This window comes from Protopterus annectens, chromosome 4.part0 (assembly GCF_019279795.1).
Source record: "Protopterus annectens isolate FY-2018-M chromosome 4.part0, PAN1.0, whole genome shotgun sequence".
Classification (NCBI taxonomy): Eukaryota; Metazoa; Chordata; order Ceratodontiformes; family Protopteridae; genus Protopterus; species Protopterus annectens.
In genome coordinates this window covers 1052399446-1052415471 of record NC_056733.1, presented here as the reverse complement: position 1 = coordinate 1052415471, position 16026 = coordinate 1052399446, and the positions used below count along the sequence as shown (strand labels likewise).

General features: G+C 33.7%; 1 protein-coding gene across 1 annotated transcript in view; it reads right to left on the bottom strand.

Moving 5' to 3' along the window:
- Positions 1-16026, bottom strand: part of SPOCK1 (SPARC (osteonectin), cwcv and kazal like domains proteoglycan 1) — a 2429073-nt gene that overhangs the window by 1005734 nt on the left and 1407313 nt on the right. The window contains exon 5 of the mRNA XM_044069840.1: positions 11090-11204. Within this exon, the coding sequence (XP_043925775.1) occupies positions 11090-11204 (115 nt within the window). The remainder of the gene's footprint in view (positions 1-11089; positions 11205-16026) is intronic.

Below are 16026 nucleotides of genomic sequence, written 5' to 3'. Positions count from 1 at the left end.
CGGACTGAATTTCTTGAAACTTTTAAGTGACAATAACAAGCAGAAAATGGACTTATTGAGAACGGAAATTAATACTATTGAAAACAATATAAAAAGTAAATTAACTATTGAGAATTTTGAAATGTTGTTTAATGTTTTATCACGTGAAGTGAATGTACATGCTACAGAAGTGTTTAATAGAAAGCACTCTAAATTACTACGTGATATTGATGTTTACAAGAATAATGCTGCCTATAATAATTTTGCACCTAACAGTAGGGGGAATAATTTCTCTGAGAAGAAAAATGATAATACTATAGTTAGGGATGGCAATGTTAATCAGCGCTCTTTTAGTGAGGTAGTTGGCGCTATTAACTTAGTAGATAGTGGGAATTCGTTAAACATTGATAAGGGTAATGACGGTGGAACTGTTAACACTACTGACAATGTAGTAAAGGTTAATGTATCTAACGGTAGCAGCTTAAGTAACAACCATTGTGAGGATGTTAGTAAGCCACAAAGGGTAGGTTTAAATAGGCCTTCACCGGCCAGGGGGCAACAAAATGTTAATGTGAAACCAAAAACGGTGAATGAGGCTTTAATGGTAAAAAGGAACCAAGGTAACAAGTCGACAGTCCTTACGAAGTCGTACTTTTTGGGTCAAATTGCCGGGGACGAAGCATGATGGATGACATTGATTGTTTTAACATCATTAATTTAACAGAACATGTTTTTTCTGATGATGAATTAAATTTATTAAAATATGGTTTTAATTTTGTTCCATATTATAAAGCTAATTATAGCAGTACAGTTGTTGATGTTAAGAAATTTGTTAGAAATTTAAATTTAGCATATTTGATGCATGATATACCTCAATCTAAGAAAGCTTTAATAAAACCATCAAGTTTTGCTCCTAGATTACAGCATACTATGGAAGTTTTTGAAAAAATATGTATTGAGGACATAAAAAAGGTATTAAAAAGTACTAAGAAAAATAATGATAACTTAAGTGAAGAAGAAAGAAAGGCTTTAGAACATCTAATAGCTTTAAGAAGTACCCTGTGTTTTATGAAAAGTGATAAAGGGTCTAATGTAGTAATTATGGAACAACAAGCATACAATAATAGTATGGTGGAAATTTTAGACAATCAAGAGGAATATGAGAAAGTAAAGTTATTTGATATTCATAAAAAATTTAGATTCATTGAATCACAGTTATATGAAGCTTTGATGTCTGGTTATATTAATGTAGAATTGTATAATTTTTGTTCTGTACAACATCCTAAAATAGGGGTAATTTTTGGAATCCCGAAAATCCATAAGGATTCCAAGAATCCCCCTTTTAGACCCGTGGTGTCAAGTCCCCATTCGAGTACGGAGGGTATTTCATTAATTATAGATGCTGTATTAGGACCTATTTTACAGGAAACTTCATCTTATATTAAAGACTCCTGGCATTTTTTGGAAAAAGTTAGTAATTTTGCCAAAGAAAATGTTTTTGATCCCAGAAAACATATTATTTTTACTTTGGATGTTACATCACTGTATACGTGCATCCCACATTACAAAGGTATTGAAGCTGTACGTATTTATTTAACTAGGAATAATTTATTTTCAAATGATATAATTTCTACTATTTGTGGTTTTTTAGAAATTGTGTTGGAAAACAACTATTTCATTTTTGGTAAACAGCATTATAGGCAAAGAAAGGGCATTGCTATGAGGTCATCAGCTGCCCCGTCATTTGCCAATATAGTTATGGCATGGTGGGAAATGGATATATTGTCTATTATAGAAGAGAAATTCAACATTGTTTTTTATAAAAGGTTTATTGACGATTTAATTTTTATAATAGAAGGGAATGAAATGGTAGTAAAAAATTTTACAACGCAGGTTAATAGTTGTTCTGATTTCTTAAAGTTCACTATTGGTGATATAGGATTAACTGTGAACTTTTTAGATGTGTGTTTATGGTGGGATCTTAATGACAATAGGTTCCATAGTAAAATATATAGAAAAAGGACGTTTACTAATGGTTACCTGCATTATAAAAGTAATCATCCCAAACATATTATCAAAAATATCCCAAGAGGTCAATATATAAGAGCCAGCCGGATGATCAGTAAAAGAAAAAATTTAGTTGAAGAATTTCACTTTATAACTTCTCTATTTATTGATAGAGGTTATGATATTAATGTTTTAATAAATAGTGGAAATGAAATTTTTGAGAAACGTGAATCTTTATTTCCAGCAATATTAAATGAATCTTTGAATCACAATAGAATAAAAGTTTGTAAAGCTAAGAGCCCTGAAAAGGAATTTATGTGTTCCTTGGAAATGAGTGGTGAAATGAATATAATTGCATCAATTTTAACAAAAAATTGGAGAATTATTCAAGGAAATTATGATGTTTCAAAGGTGTTAGGTAGTAGACCACACTTTGTTTTTAGGAATTCTCATAATATTAAAAACATGTTGGAATATCACAATACTGACTTTAGGAAAGGTATTAAAAATAAAAAAGGCATGTTCTGTTGTCATAATTGTAAAATCTGTCGGTTTATTTCTGTAGGTACTAGCATTTCCATAGTAAACAGTGACAAAATTTTTGAAGTTCCAGGTTATGTAGACTGTAATTCATGCGGGGTAGTATATATTGGCATGTGTACGGCATGCCCAGCATTTTATGTAGGAATGACTACACGTAATCTAAGTACCCGCATAAAAGAACATTTATACAGTATAAAATGTAAAGATGACAAAAATGCCTTATATAAACATTCTATTAATTGTGAATTTTTTAAAAAATTTGTATTTTCAGTTCTTGAAATATGTGAACCTGACTGTAGAGCTGGTGATTTCAAGAATTTTTTGGAACAAAGGGAAACATTATGGCAGGTCAGGTTAAACTCAGATAAATTTCCTGGGTTAAATGAAACAATAAATGTAAAATGTTTTTTAAAATATAGAAAGTTAGGTATAAATAAAGAACAGAATATACTTCATTTATTTAATAATTAAGTACTGTTTTAGTGGATTTTATTAAGCAGTTTTTAACAAAGTTGATTATTAATTAATTATGTAATTATGTAATTTGATTATGTGTTAATTGATTGTATATTTAAATAAGCTGAAATGGGTTTTGAGTATTTTCTGATGAAGTCGTATGATGAAAGCGTGTATTAAAGTGTGTTGTACGCTATTTTGACTGGATTTACATCATTGGTGCTATCTATTTTGTATTTCTTTTTTCACTTTGCCACTCTATACGAACTGGTTCTTTTGGTGGAGTTCGTTTGTTTATTTTATTTGTTACTGCATTGGTGTGGCATGGCGGAAGCAGTTGAGGAGTCTCTATTAAATATGTCCATACATCCGACGCCATCGGCCATGGGTGAAAATGTTAATGCTATTCTGTTAACTACATTGCTGGATATCCAGGCTTCGTTAAAGATTCTCATCACTAAGTCTAATGGACATGGCAGTGCGGAGAGGACGTCAAGTCCGATGACATCATTCCAGGAAGACGAGACGGTGGTTGATCTGGGAAGTCCCACAATGGAAGGTAACGGGCGAGGAGCAAGAAGGAAAGGTTTGCAATTTCCCGTCCGTAACACAGCTGAGAGGTGCTGTGAACAGTTATTGTATGGAAGCGACAATCCATTCCAGAGTTTTAGTCATGAAACAGGTGTTAACAGTTTTGGGTCGGTTTCAGCACAACGGGAACAGTTACTGAGACTGTTAAAAAGGTACAAATCATTACAACTTGAAAACTGTTACTTTTTGAAATGTTTGGAACTCGGTATTGTTCCAAAAGGTTTACGGTTCTTCAAATGCCCCAATGGGGTTAATTTGGGGAATCCTATGTTTAAGACTTTGGTGACATTTTTTAACGAAGCCGGACTGAATTTCTTGAAACTTTTAAGTGACAATAACAAACAGAAAATGGACTTATTGAGAACGGAAATTAATACTATTGAAAACAATATAAAAAGTAAATTAACTATTGAGAATTTTGAAATGTTGTTTAATGTTTTATCACGTGAAGTGAATGTACATGCTACAGAAGTGTTTAATAGAAAGCACTCTAAATTACTACGTGATATTGATGTTTACAAGAATAATGCTGCCTATAATAATTTTGCACCTAACAGTAGGGGGAATAATTTCTCTGAGAAGAAAAATGATAATACTATAGTTAGGGATGGCAATGTTAATCAGCGCTCTTTTAGTGAGGTAGTTGGCGCTATTAACTTAGTAGATAGTGGGAATTCGTTAAACATTGATAAGGGTAATGACGGTGGAACTGTTAACACTACTGACAATGTAGTAAAGGTTAATGTATCTAACGGTAGCAGCTTAAGTAACAACCATTGTGAGGATGTTAGTAAGCCACAAAGGGTAGGTTTAAATAGGCCTTCACCGGCCAGGGGGCAACAAAATGTTAATGTGAAACCAAAAACGGTGAATGAGGCTTTAATGGTAAAAAGGAACCAAGGTAACAAGTCGACAGTCCTTACACGAAGTCGTACTTTTTTGGGGTCAAATTCGTCGGGGGACGAAGCATGATGGATGACATTGATTGTTTTAACATCATTAATTTAACAGAACATGTTTTTTCTGATGATGAATTAAATTTATTAAAATATGGTTTTAATTTTGTTCCATATTATAAAGCTAATTATAGCAGTACAGTTGTTGATGTTAAGAAATTTGTTAGAAATTTAAATTTAGCATATTTGATGCATGATATACCTCAATCTAAGAAAGCTTTAATAAAACCATCAAGTTTTGCTCCTAGATTACAGCATACTATGGAAGTTTTTGAAAAAATATGTATTGAGGACATAAAAAAGGTATTAAAAAGTACTAAGAAAAATAATGATAACTTAAGTGAAGAAGAAAGAAAGGCTTTAGAACATCTAATAGCTTTAAGAAGTACCCTGCGTTTTATGAAAAGTGATAAAGGGTCTAATGTAGTAATTATGGAACAACAAGCATACAATAATAGTATGGTGGAAATTTTAGACAATCAAGAGGAATATGAGAAAGTAAAGTTAGTTGATATTCATAAAAAATTTAGATTCATTGAATCACAGTTATATGAAGCTTTGATGTCTGGTTATATTAATGTAGAATTGTATAATTTTTGTTCTGTACAACATCCTAAAATAGGGTAATTTTTGGAATCGAAAATCCATAAGGATTCCAAGAATCCCCTTTTAGACCGTGGTGTCAAGTCCCCATTCGAGTAATGGAGGGTATTTCATTAATTATAGATGCTGTATTAGGACCTATTTTACAGGAAACTTCATCTTATATTAAAGACTCCTGGCATTTTTTGGAAAAAGTTAGTAATTTTGCCAAAGAAAATGTTTTTGATCCCAGAAAACATATTATTTTTACTTTGGATGTTACATCACTGTATACGTGCATCCCACATTACAAAGGTATTGAAGCTGTACATATTTATTTAACTAGGAATAATTTATTTTCAAATGATATAATTTCTACTATTTGTGGTTTTTTAGAAATTGTGTTGGAAAACAACTATTTCATTTTTGTTAAACAGCATTATAGGCAAAGAAAGGGCATTGCTATGGGGTCATCAGCTGCCCCGTCATTTGCCAATATAGTTATGGCATGGTGGGAAATGGATATATTGTCTATTATAGAAGAGAAATTCAACATTGTTTTTTATAAAAGGTTTATTGACGATTTAATTTTTATAATAGAAGGGAATGAAATGGTAGTAAAAAATTTTACAACGCAGGTTAATAGTCGTTCTGATTTCTTAAAGTTCACTATTGGTGATATAGGATTAACTGTGAACTTTTTAGATGTGTGTTTATGGTGGGATCTTAATGACAATAGGTTCCATAGTAAAATATATAGAAAAAGGACGTTTACTAATGGTTACCTGCATTATAAAAGTAATCATCCCAAACATATTATCAAAAATATCCCAAGAGGTCAATATATAAGAGCCAGCCGGATGACCAGTAAAAGAAAAAATTTAGTTGAAGAATTTCACTTTATAACTTCTCTATTTATTGATAGAGGTTATGATATTAATGTTTTAATAAATAGTGGAAATGAAATTTTTGAGAAACGTGAATCTTTATTTCCAGCAGTATTAAATGAATCTTTGAATCACAATAGAATAAAAGTTTGTAAAGCTAAGAGCCCTGAAAAGGAATTTATGTGTTCCTTGGAAATGAGTGGTGAAATGAATATAATTGCATCAATTTTAACAAAAAATTGGAGAATTATTCAAGGAAATTATGATGTTTCAAAGGTGTTAGGTAGTAGACCACACTTTGTTTTTAGGAATTCTCATAATATTAAAAACATGTTGGAATATCACAATACTGACTTTAGGAAAGGTATTAAAAATAAAAAAGGCATGTTCTGTTGCCATAATTGTAAAATCTGTCGGTTTATTTCTGTAGGTACTAGCATTTCCATAGTAAACAGTGACAGAATTTTTGAAGTTCCAGGTTATGTAGACTGTAATTCATGCGGGGTAGTATATATTGGCATGTGTACGGCATGCCCAGCATTTTATGTAGGAATGACTACACGTAATCTAAGTACCCGCATAAAAGAACATTTATACAGTATAAAATGTAAAGATGACAAAAATGCCTTATATAAACATTCTATTAATTGTGAATTTTTTAAAAAATTTGTATTTTCAGTTCTTGAAATATGTGAACCTGACTGTAGAGCTGGTGATTTCAAGAATTTTTTGGAACAAAGGGAAACATTATGGCAGGTCAGGTTAAACTCAGATAAATTTCCTGGGTTAAATGAAACAATAAATGTAAAATGTTTTTTAAAATATAGAAAGTTAGGTATAAATAAAGAACAGAATATACTTCATTTATTTAATAATTAAGTACTGTTTTAGTGGATTTTATTAAGCAGTTTTTAACAAAGTTGATTATTAATTAATTATGTAATTATGTAATTTGATTATGTGTTAATTGATTGTATATTTAAATAAGCTGAAATGGGTTTTGAGTATTATCTGATGAAGTCGTATGATGAAAGCGTGTATTAAAGTGTGTTGTACGCTATTTTGACTGGATTTACATCATTGGTGCTATCTATTTTGTATTTCTTTTTTCACTTTGCCACTCTATACGAACTGGTTCTTTTGGTGGAGTTCGTTTGTTTATTTTATCAGATTCACAGATGCAGAAATCATTTTGTACAGCATGATATAAAAATCTAAGAAAGTTAGGTTTTTGACTGATTGTGATATTCTAAATGTAAAAAAGTTCCAAAAGTCTTTTTCTAGCAACGTGTGAACATCATCTCTAGATAATTTCCGCTGTTGTTGTGACAACCTGACCCCACAAGGAAAACAATGGGGACAAGGGGTTATGGCTAGCTTAAAAAAGATTGCTAGATGATGTTATTTTAAAACAGTGGCATTTCTGGTGGTGGAAGTTTTTCCCCCAGTGGTGAAATCAATAATTTTGCAACATCTATGCCATTTCACCTGAGAAAGTCAGTGCATTAGTATTTTTTGTTCACAGAGAAAGAAAATTCTGATCTTTTATGACAAATGTTACAAATGGAAATTCTTGACTTGCAGTCATATACATGAAGACAATACACTGTTTAGTGTTATCTTCGCAGCCATTTCAGCATGCATCTTCTCAGCTTTCATTTTGTTGCAACAGGAAAAGAAAAAATACATAATAATTGTCTTGTATATTTTATACTGTAAACCCACAGCGGTACATCATTTCTGTAGAGCATTGCACAACTTTAGAACATGGCAATGTTATCTGGCAGATGTCAGACATACTCCATAAATACTTCTTAATACTTGCAAAGAACCTTTTACAGATAACATTTTGATGTTATCTATCAAATCAACATTTTTGTTTACAACTTTAATTTTCTAAAAGATGTGATATAGGCTAAGACTTTACTGTGTAGCAGTCTGACACATAATCCACCAATAAGCAGAACGCTGTTCTTTCCACAGCAATGATTAAACTAATGAGTACAAAAGATTCTGTTATGATACTAAAACTATTTTGTGATGTTGTGATATAGAGATAATTTCAGTTGAAGTGCACTTGAAAATATGGCAAGCAAAAACCTGTTATTGAAAAGGCGGAACCAATTTGCCATGGTCTGCACATGATTTGCAAAGCTACAAAAAGCTTTTGTTATTGCCCTAGTCTGCACATGAAGTACAAAGGTACAAATATGTTTTTTTTATCTGCCTGTAAAGTAGATTTAGTATAATAATCGGTGTGTTCTGTTCTTCCAAAGGGAATTTTATTCTCTTCATCAAACGCTACTTTTTTATTGCAAATATAATACTTAATAAACCTTTATATTAGAGTTAATATTTAAAAAGCCATGCTAGTGAAGTAGGTCTAAGTAATCAAAGCATACCTTACATTTATTTACAAATCTATTAGAGATTTGAGCCACACATGGGCTATCTCATGAAGGATGTAATCTTATTCCCAACACAGCATGGTTTACAAACCTTTGTAGTACTAACACTGCTCTTGTAGACTTTGTAGATAATGTCAATAAAGCTAGACATAATGGCAAACTAGTCTCCTCCTTATTTCTAGACTTGTCTAACGCCTTCATCACATTTTGTCTGAGTAAACTTCTACTTCTGATGTCCTCGTTAGGTCTGTCCAAGCCCACCCTTCTATGGTTCAAAAGCTACTTGTCTACTAAGCATCAGTCAGTAAAATGGCACTGCACCCTCTCCCCATACCTCCCAGTCACCACTGGTGTACTACAAGGCTCTGTGCCTGGTTCCCTTCTCATTAACATTCACACCAACACTCTTTACAGATCCACACAACAGGCCTCCCTAATACAATAGGCAGGTGACTCCACAATCACATGCTCATTAGACAACCTGGCACATCTCCAAAGAAATATTCAGGAAGCTTTAACAGCCCCTGAAACCTGAAAATCCTCTCTCTTAATAATACAACAACTGACATCACTTCTCATAACAAGTTATTAGAGATGATAATGGATGATAATGCTAAATTCGAACTGCATTTACAAAATTGCATAAAAAACTCACAAAAAACAAGGGATGCTTTACAGAGCCAAAAATATTCTCACCAATGCAACTAAAACTACACTCGCTACTACTTTCCTCCTACCCTACATTATGGCGCTCCCATCATTACTAACCTCCGGGAATCACAAGAATTAAAGCTTGAACAGTGCTATACTAACGTGGCTAAATTTGTAGCGAATACCCCTTTTAGAATCTACCACTGTATAGCACTAAAATGCCTAAATCGATTATAACTACCCCATCAACTAACATATATACACACTCCTACCAACTATAAAATTATCCAGCATCCATCTACTCGTCCAGCATAAATACCATTCTATACAACTATTTTCCTAATCAAACTTTATGATCCAATGACCACAAACTCCTCTCTGCCCAAAAACCTATAAAATCTGCTGGGCATGTTTTGCACTCATACCAAGTTGCTAAGGCCTGAAATTCCTTACCTGTATTTATCAGGCCAATACTCTTCCACCGGTCTGTTTAAACCATTCTGAAAGACTTCTTAGCCAAAATGTGGTTCTGTTTTTGCTCAACTCCATGATGAAGAATATCCCTAGATAGGAACAAGTACCTCTTCATACCCTACACCTTCTTACTCTCCCTCCTTCTGTCACTTCCTTACTTCGACCTGCTTCTCTTCCCTGACTATCTTTCTAAATACGCCATAAGCCTGTTTTTTTCTTTCACTTTATATTGCAATTCCTGTTTATATTATAATAATCTAGCTTTAATTTCTCTATAAAGCGGCTAACATTGCTCTAAATTTTAAACCATTGTCATATAGGTTGTATCTATTCTGATGTTTTCAAATCATCTCTAATTTGGAACAATTATTCAAACTCTGGATGTTATTTGTATTATTTCTGAAGATTGTAAAATGGGGTCTATATTAAAAGACCGAAGAGGTGTTTCAGCGAACACATCTTGGTCGACACGTAATGAAAAAACACACTAAAGCGCAAATGCTTAAAACACCAGTTTCTTTCCCTGGTAAAGAAACTGCTAGCACAAACACACACACACACACACACACACACACACACACACACACACACACACACACACACACACACACACACACACACACTTTATAATATAACAATGTGGTGAGCTTCGCCCCCCACACCCCCTCTAACTAAATATACCAACTCTGAGATTGCACTACAGTGAGGAAAGGGGCGAACACATGGGGATGGCCAAACAATTTCTTTCCCAAGGAAAGAAATTGCTGTTTTGAGCATTCGTGCTTTAGTGCATTCACTCATTACATGTTGACCAAGAGTTGCTAGCTGAAACACCTCTTCAGCCTTTTAATATAGACCCATAAAATGATTGTTCTTAAATTTTTTTTTAATACTTTGGAGCTCTTCTCCCCGGGCCTCCCTTGAAAATAGGCACCTACCCACTCTGACTTTCCCAGTAATCAGATGTCATTAAAAAAAAAAAAAAACCCTATGAAAACCTATTTACCTGATCAAATATACAATACATAGCTACTGGAATTAGATATTGACCAAAGAGTCATGCAAGCAACAGTTCTTTCAGGAACATAACAATATGTTTAAGCAAGTCCATTTAGATCACACCCAATATTAAATATAAATCTCTGATCTTTTTTGCTACACATATGCAAATCCACTGTATCAGTTTGTATCTTATAGCACAACTTATGTTACACATACTAGACCCCATACCAATAAAAATGCACTAGATTTCTAATTACTCTTCCACTAAAACAATTATAGATTTTTTTTGAAGAATTTACCATATGCTAACTGCATAATGCAAAAAAAAAAAAAACAGAACTCTGATGAGGATTATTCATAACATAATCTACCAGATTCAATGAATACTGTCATAATTATCCATGATAAACTACTTCAAGATTAAATACTAAACAGAATCAGACATTTATGACACTCATAAAGTGTAGTGATATATAGATAGTAAAACAACAAGCAGATAATATTCTGTGAAAGTCACTCAAGTGATGTGTTTCTTATTTGCAGATCCACATACCAGTCTTGTCAGTTCGAGGTTTTGGAGATTCGTGCACCGGCAGACATGGGCATGGTCCTTCACATCGCACTGAAATTTTCTTGCCCGAACTGCAAGCATGAAAATCCAGCTTACACTAAAATTAATTAAGAACGGTATGTTACTTTTATAGCACTTTGGTTTCATGTTTTTATTTTTCTTAATTTGTTATATACAGTTGTGTTAAATAAAGTGACTATGAATAGTTTCCTTTGCAGATAAATACATTTTACTATACGATTGCATACTTGAGTTTCAGTGATGGTAATCCTAGACAGAACTTGCATATACTTTTCTAAAGTTTATATTTTTGCATACTTTACTTAAGATGTTTCATAATACAACTGAAAAACACAGAGAATTGCTCATATGTTAGTATTTCCAAGGTAGTACAAATCCATAAATGTAATATAACACCTGCACAAATACTGGTAAATCATAAGTTTTAAACAATCATATCATACACATCAAAGATATGTTGCAGAAATATAAGCATATGTCTTAGCATGATAATTCCATTTTTTTCCTAAATTCATTATATATAAACTACTAGGATATCATGAAATACTAAATTAAAGCTGAAATTGTAATACAGAATTAAGAGTTTATACTTATAAAATGTTTAGGCAGAAGGAGAAGAAGCAAAGAAAGATGAATACTGTGGATATAAAACATGTACCCCCCTGTTAAAACGCCAGGCTTTGTGATATAAAAAATGAGACCACAATAAATAATTTCAAAACTTTCCCCACCTTTAATGTGACCTATAACCTGTGCAATTCAATTGAAAAACAAACAAATCTGTTAGGGGAAAAAATATAAAAAATAAAAAATGTACAATATGCTGGTTGCATAAGTGTGCACACCCTTAAACTATTACTTTGTTGAAGCACCTTTTGATTTAATTACAACATTCAGTCTTCTTGGGTACACACCTGCCATCAATTAAAGAGACTCTGATTAACCCCAAATAAAGTTTAGCTGTCCTAGTAGGATTTTCCTGACATTTACTCAGTTATCTACTACAGCAAAAGCCATGGTTCACAGAGAGTTACAAAGCATCAAAGGGATGTCATTGTTGAAAGGTATCAGGAGAAGGGTACAAAAAGCTTCCACAGCATTGGATATACCATGGAACACAGTGAAGACAGTCATCAAAAAGTGGAGAAAATATGGAACAATGGTGACGTTGCAAAGAACTGGACGTCCCTCCAAAATTGTTGAAAAGATAAGATGAAAACTGGTTGGGGGGCTACCAAGAGACCTACAGCAGCACTGAAGGAGCTGCAGGAATTTCTAGCAAGTACTGGTTGTGTACTATATGTGACAACAGTCTCACGGATTCTCCATATGTCTGGACTAAGGGGTAGGGTTGCAAGATGGAAGCCTTTTTTTACACAAAAAATGTCCAGGCCCGGCTAAAATTTGCAAAACAATACATTAAGTCTCCAAAAAGCATGTGGGAAAATGTGTTATGGCCTGATGAGACCAAGGCTGAACTTTTTTGCCACAATTCCAAAAAGTATGTTTGGCGCAAAAACAACACTTTGCATCACCAAAAAAACACCATACCTAAAGTGAAGCATGGTGGTGGCAATATCATGTTTTGGGTCTGCTTTTCTTCAGCTGGAACTGCAGCTTTAGTCAAGGTAGAGGGAATTATGAAATTCCAAATACCAGCCAATTTTTGGCCAAAACCTTCAGGTGTCTGCTAGAAAGATGAAAATGAAGAATTTCACCTTTCAACACGACAATGACCCCAATCATACATCCAAATCAACAAGAAAATGGCCTCACCAGAAGAAAATTAAAGTTTTGGAATAGCCCAGTCAGATCCCAGATGTAAATCGAATAGAAAATCTGTGGGGTGACCTGAAGAGGACTCTGTAGAAGAGATGCCCTTGCAATCTGACAGATTTGGAGCACTTTTACAAGGAAGAGTGGGCAAATATTGCCAAGTCAAGATGTGCCATGCTGATAGACTCCTACCCAAGAAGACTGAATGCTGTAATTAAATCAAAAGGTGCTTCAACAAAGTATTAATTTAAGGGTGTGCACACACAGCAATGTATTAGTTTAAGGGTGTGCACACTTATGCAACCAGCGTATTGTACATTTTTTTTTTATTTTTTACATTTTTTCCCCTAAAAGATTTGTTTATTTTTCAATTGAATTGTACAGGTTATAGGTCACATTAAAGGTGGGAAAAGTTTTGAAATGATTTATTGTGGTCATATTTTTTTATATCACAAAAACCTGTCATTTTAACAGGGGTGTGTACACTTTTTATATCCACTGTAGATAATCTCAACAAGTTCTACATGATACAGAGACAGCATCTTTAACAATATGTTAGCAGAAAAAAGAATACATAAAATTTAAATAAAAAGGTACTGTTCTCTGCATCTCTGCACTAAATTCAGGTCCACATAATTTAGCCTATCTGAATATAAAGTCTATAATGAAAGTAGCAATGTAGTAGTCTGCCTGCGATATTCTTAAACTGTCATGAGCAACAGAAAATGCCCCTTCACTCCCTTTGTAGATGTAAAGGCATACCAGCTAAATAAGGTTAAGCTACAGTTCTATCAAATGAAGACGTTGATGTTCCCTCAAACTGCAGAAATTATTCTTTCTGCAAGGTGTTTAAGCAACTAAAGTAATAACTGAGAAGTTAACTCACAAGGGAACTTCATAAGTTCATAGGTGTTTACAACACTAATGACCTCAAGGAACTTTTTAAGCCTAGTCATGTATCCCAAATCTGGGACAAGTTCTCGTACCCTTGATAAGTATAAGCAGGGGTTTCAGAGATGAAGAATTTACAAGCATATGTAAAAGTAATGGATGTATCACTGGTTTTCGCACAGTGTTCATTTATCTACTTAAGAGGTGTACATAGCCTTCCCTCCTCCCCACAATCCAGTTCCAATTAACCAGAAAGTTAAATGATTGCAATTTTAGAGTATGGTGAAAGTAATAGCTGGAATGAAATAACTGCCCATATATGCCACCCTCTACCCCAAGAAAAGCTTATTTCAAGTAAACATAAATATTTATTAATGAATGCAGTCACAGCAGCTCCAGATCAAATGAGTCGTATACATCTCCTGTTGATAGTCCTGCTGGTGGTGCAGCTGACCTGGTGGAGGGGCTACCATGAGAAATGTAAAGAGGTGTGAACTTGAGGAGAAAGATGATCCTGCTGTCAGTGACCTGACACTCCTACATGACCATGACTTTGAATTGGAATGTGACCTTGCTAGTAAAATGGTTTGGTCAATGTGATGTCACACCCAACAGGGAGTGTGGTTCTAACCCTGTATACTGCATCCCTCACCATATTTTCCTCATTCTGACTCTTTGAATGATGGTAGCACCTATAAAGGCATGAGGCCATGCTCCTGGCTGGTCTGAGAAAGACACCTTAGTAATTCTCTACCTTTTGCATGACTCACACCTGGAGAGGATCCAGGTATGCATGTGTCAAATGGAAGAAAATCAATATCTGGCAGGAGTTGGGTGACCACCTGCCACCTGTGACCACTCCAGTCAGCAGTGCTGTCACAGGTACTGTGATTTGCAAAAGTATAATATTGACCAGCTGGCCGAGTGAGTTGATCAGGTTATGGTGAGAAGGTCAGAGTTCGGTAGTAAGTAAAATTCTGTGCTTTTAATCAATGTATACATACATACATACATATACATATATATATATATATGTATATATATATATATATATATATATATATATATATATGTGTGTGTGTGTGTGTGTGTGTGTGTGTGTGTGTGTGTGTGTGTCTGTGTGTGTGTGTGTGTGTGTGTGTGTGTGTGTGTGTGTGTGTGTGTGTGTGTGTGTGTGTGTGTGTGTGTGTGTGTGTGTGTGTGTGTGTGTGTGTGTGTATTTACACACAAAAGGGGGTTTAAAAATTGCATAACTACATGTACTCCCTACCAGAAAATATTTACTTGAGGTGATATTATGAAATGCATAAGAAAATTAGTACCATTTCTGTCATCAGACATCCATCTTTTGTAGATGAAAATTAGTAGTATTAACAGGTAACAATAATGCATAAAAATGTCAGTAAATGCTGGAAATAATAATATGTACAGGTAAAACTGTAAATCTTTTAGAAATGTTCAAGCATCAATAATGTTGTCAGAATATAATACACTTCTGAAATAAAGGTAGCAGCTGTAGGTGTAAGAATTGCTTAAAATTCCAGGGAAAAAGTAGTAACAGATATTATATAAAGACAAATACCTAACTATAAGTGAAAAGAACTGCTTAACTTAATTGCATGTTCATAAGTATTTGCACATAAAACATGGCTGACATGACATTCACCATATCCTAGTTACAATGCATGTTGGGGAGGGGAGGGGGTTTACTTTGCTGAAAGAATAAACAGCACAGACATTTTTGAGAAAATGCTGTTTTACTTCACTATTACTTTCTAAATACATCAAAGTTTTACACAAAAGCAAATTCATACTTGTGTGAAGGGACACATTTCAGCCTTTGCTGATTGTTGCATGAATGTTTTTAAAACAAAAAACAAGGCACATTAAATATTTCTCTGCTATCCTACATAAGTCAGTAGAAAATGTAATTATTCATTTGTAGTAATGCACACACGTATCATGCAACAGTTAAATAAGAAAGAAAAAGAGAACTAAATAACTTACAGGGAATATATGTGGAATCAATTCAAATACAGATAAATATTGTCCTTCTGTCTTTCACTTATAGCTGAGGAAGAAATACAGTATAAGATGGTGTTTGTTTAGATGAGATTACTCACCTGCAAGTTAATTATTTGTTTAGATGAGATTACTCACCTGCAAGTTAATTATTCAGGAGTTACATCTTGAAACCTGGGCTCTAGTGGCTTAGTGTAAACCCCGCTCCG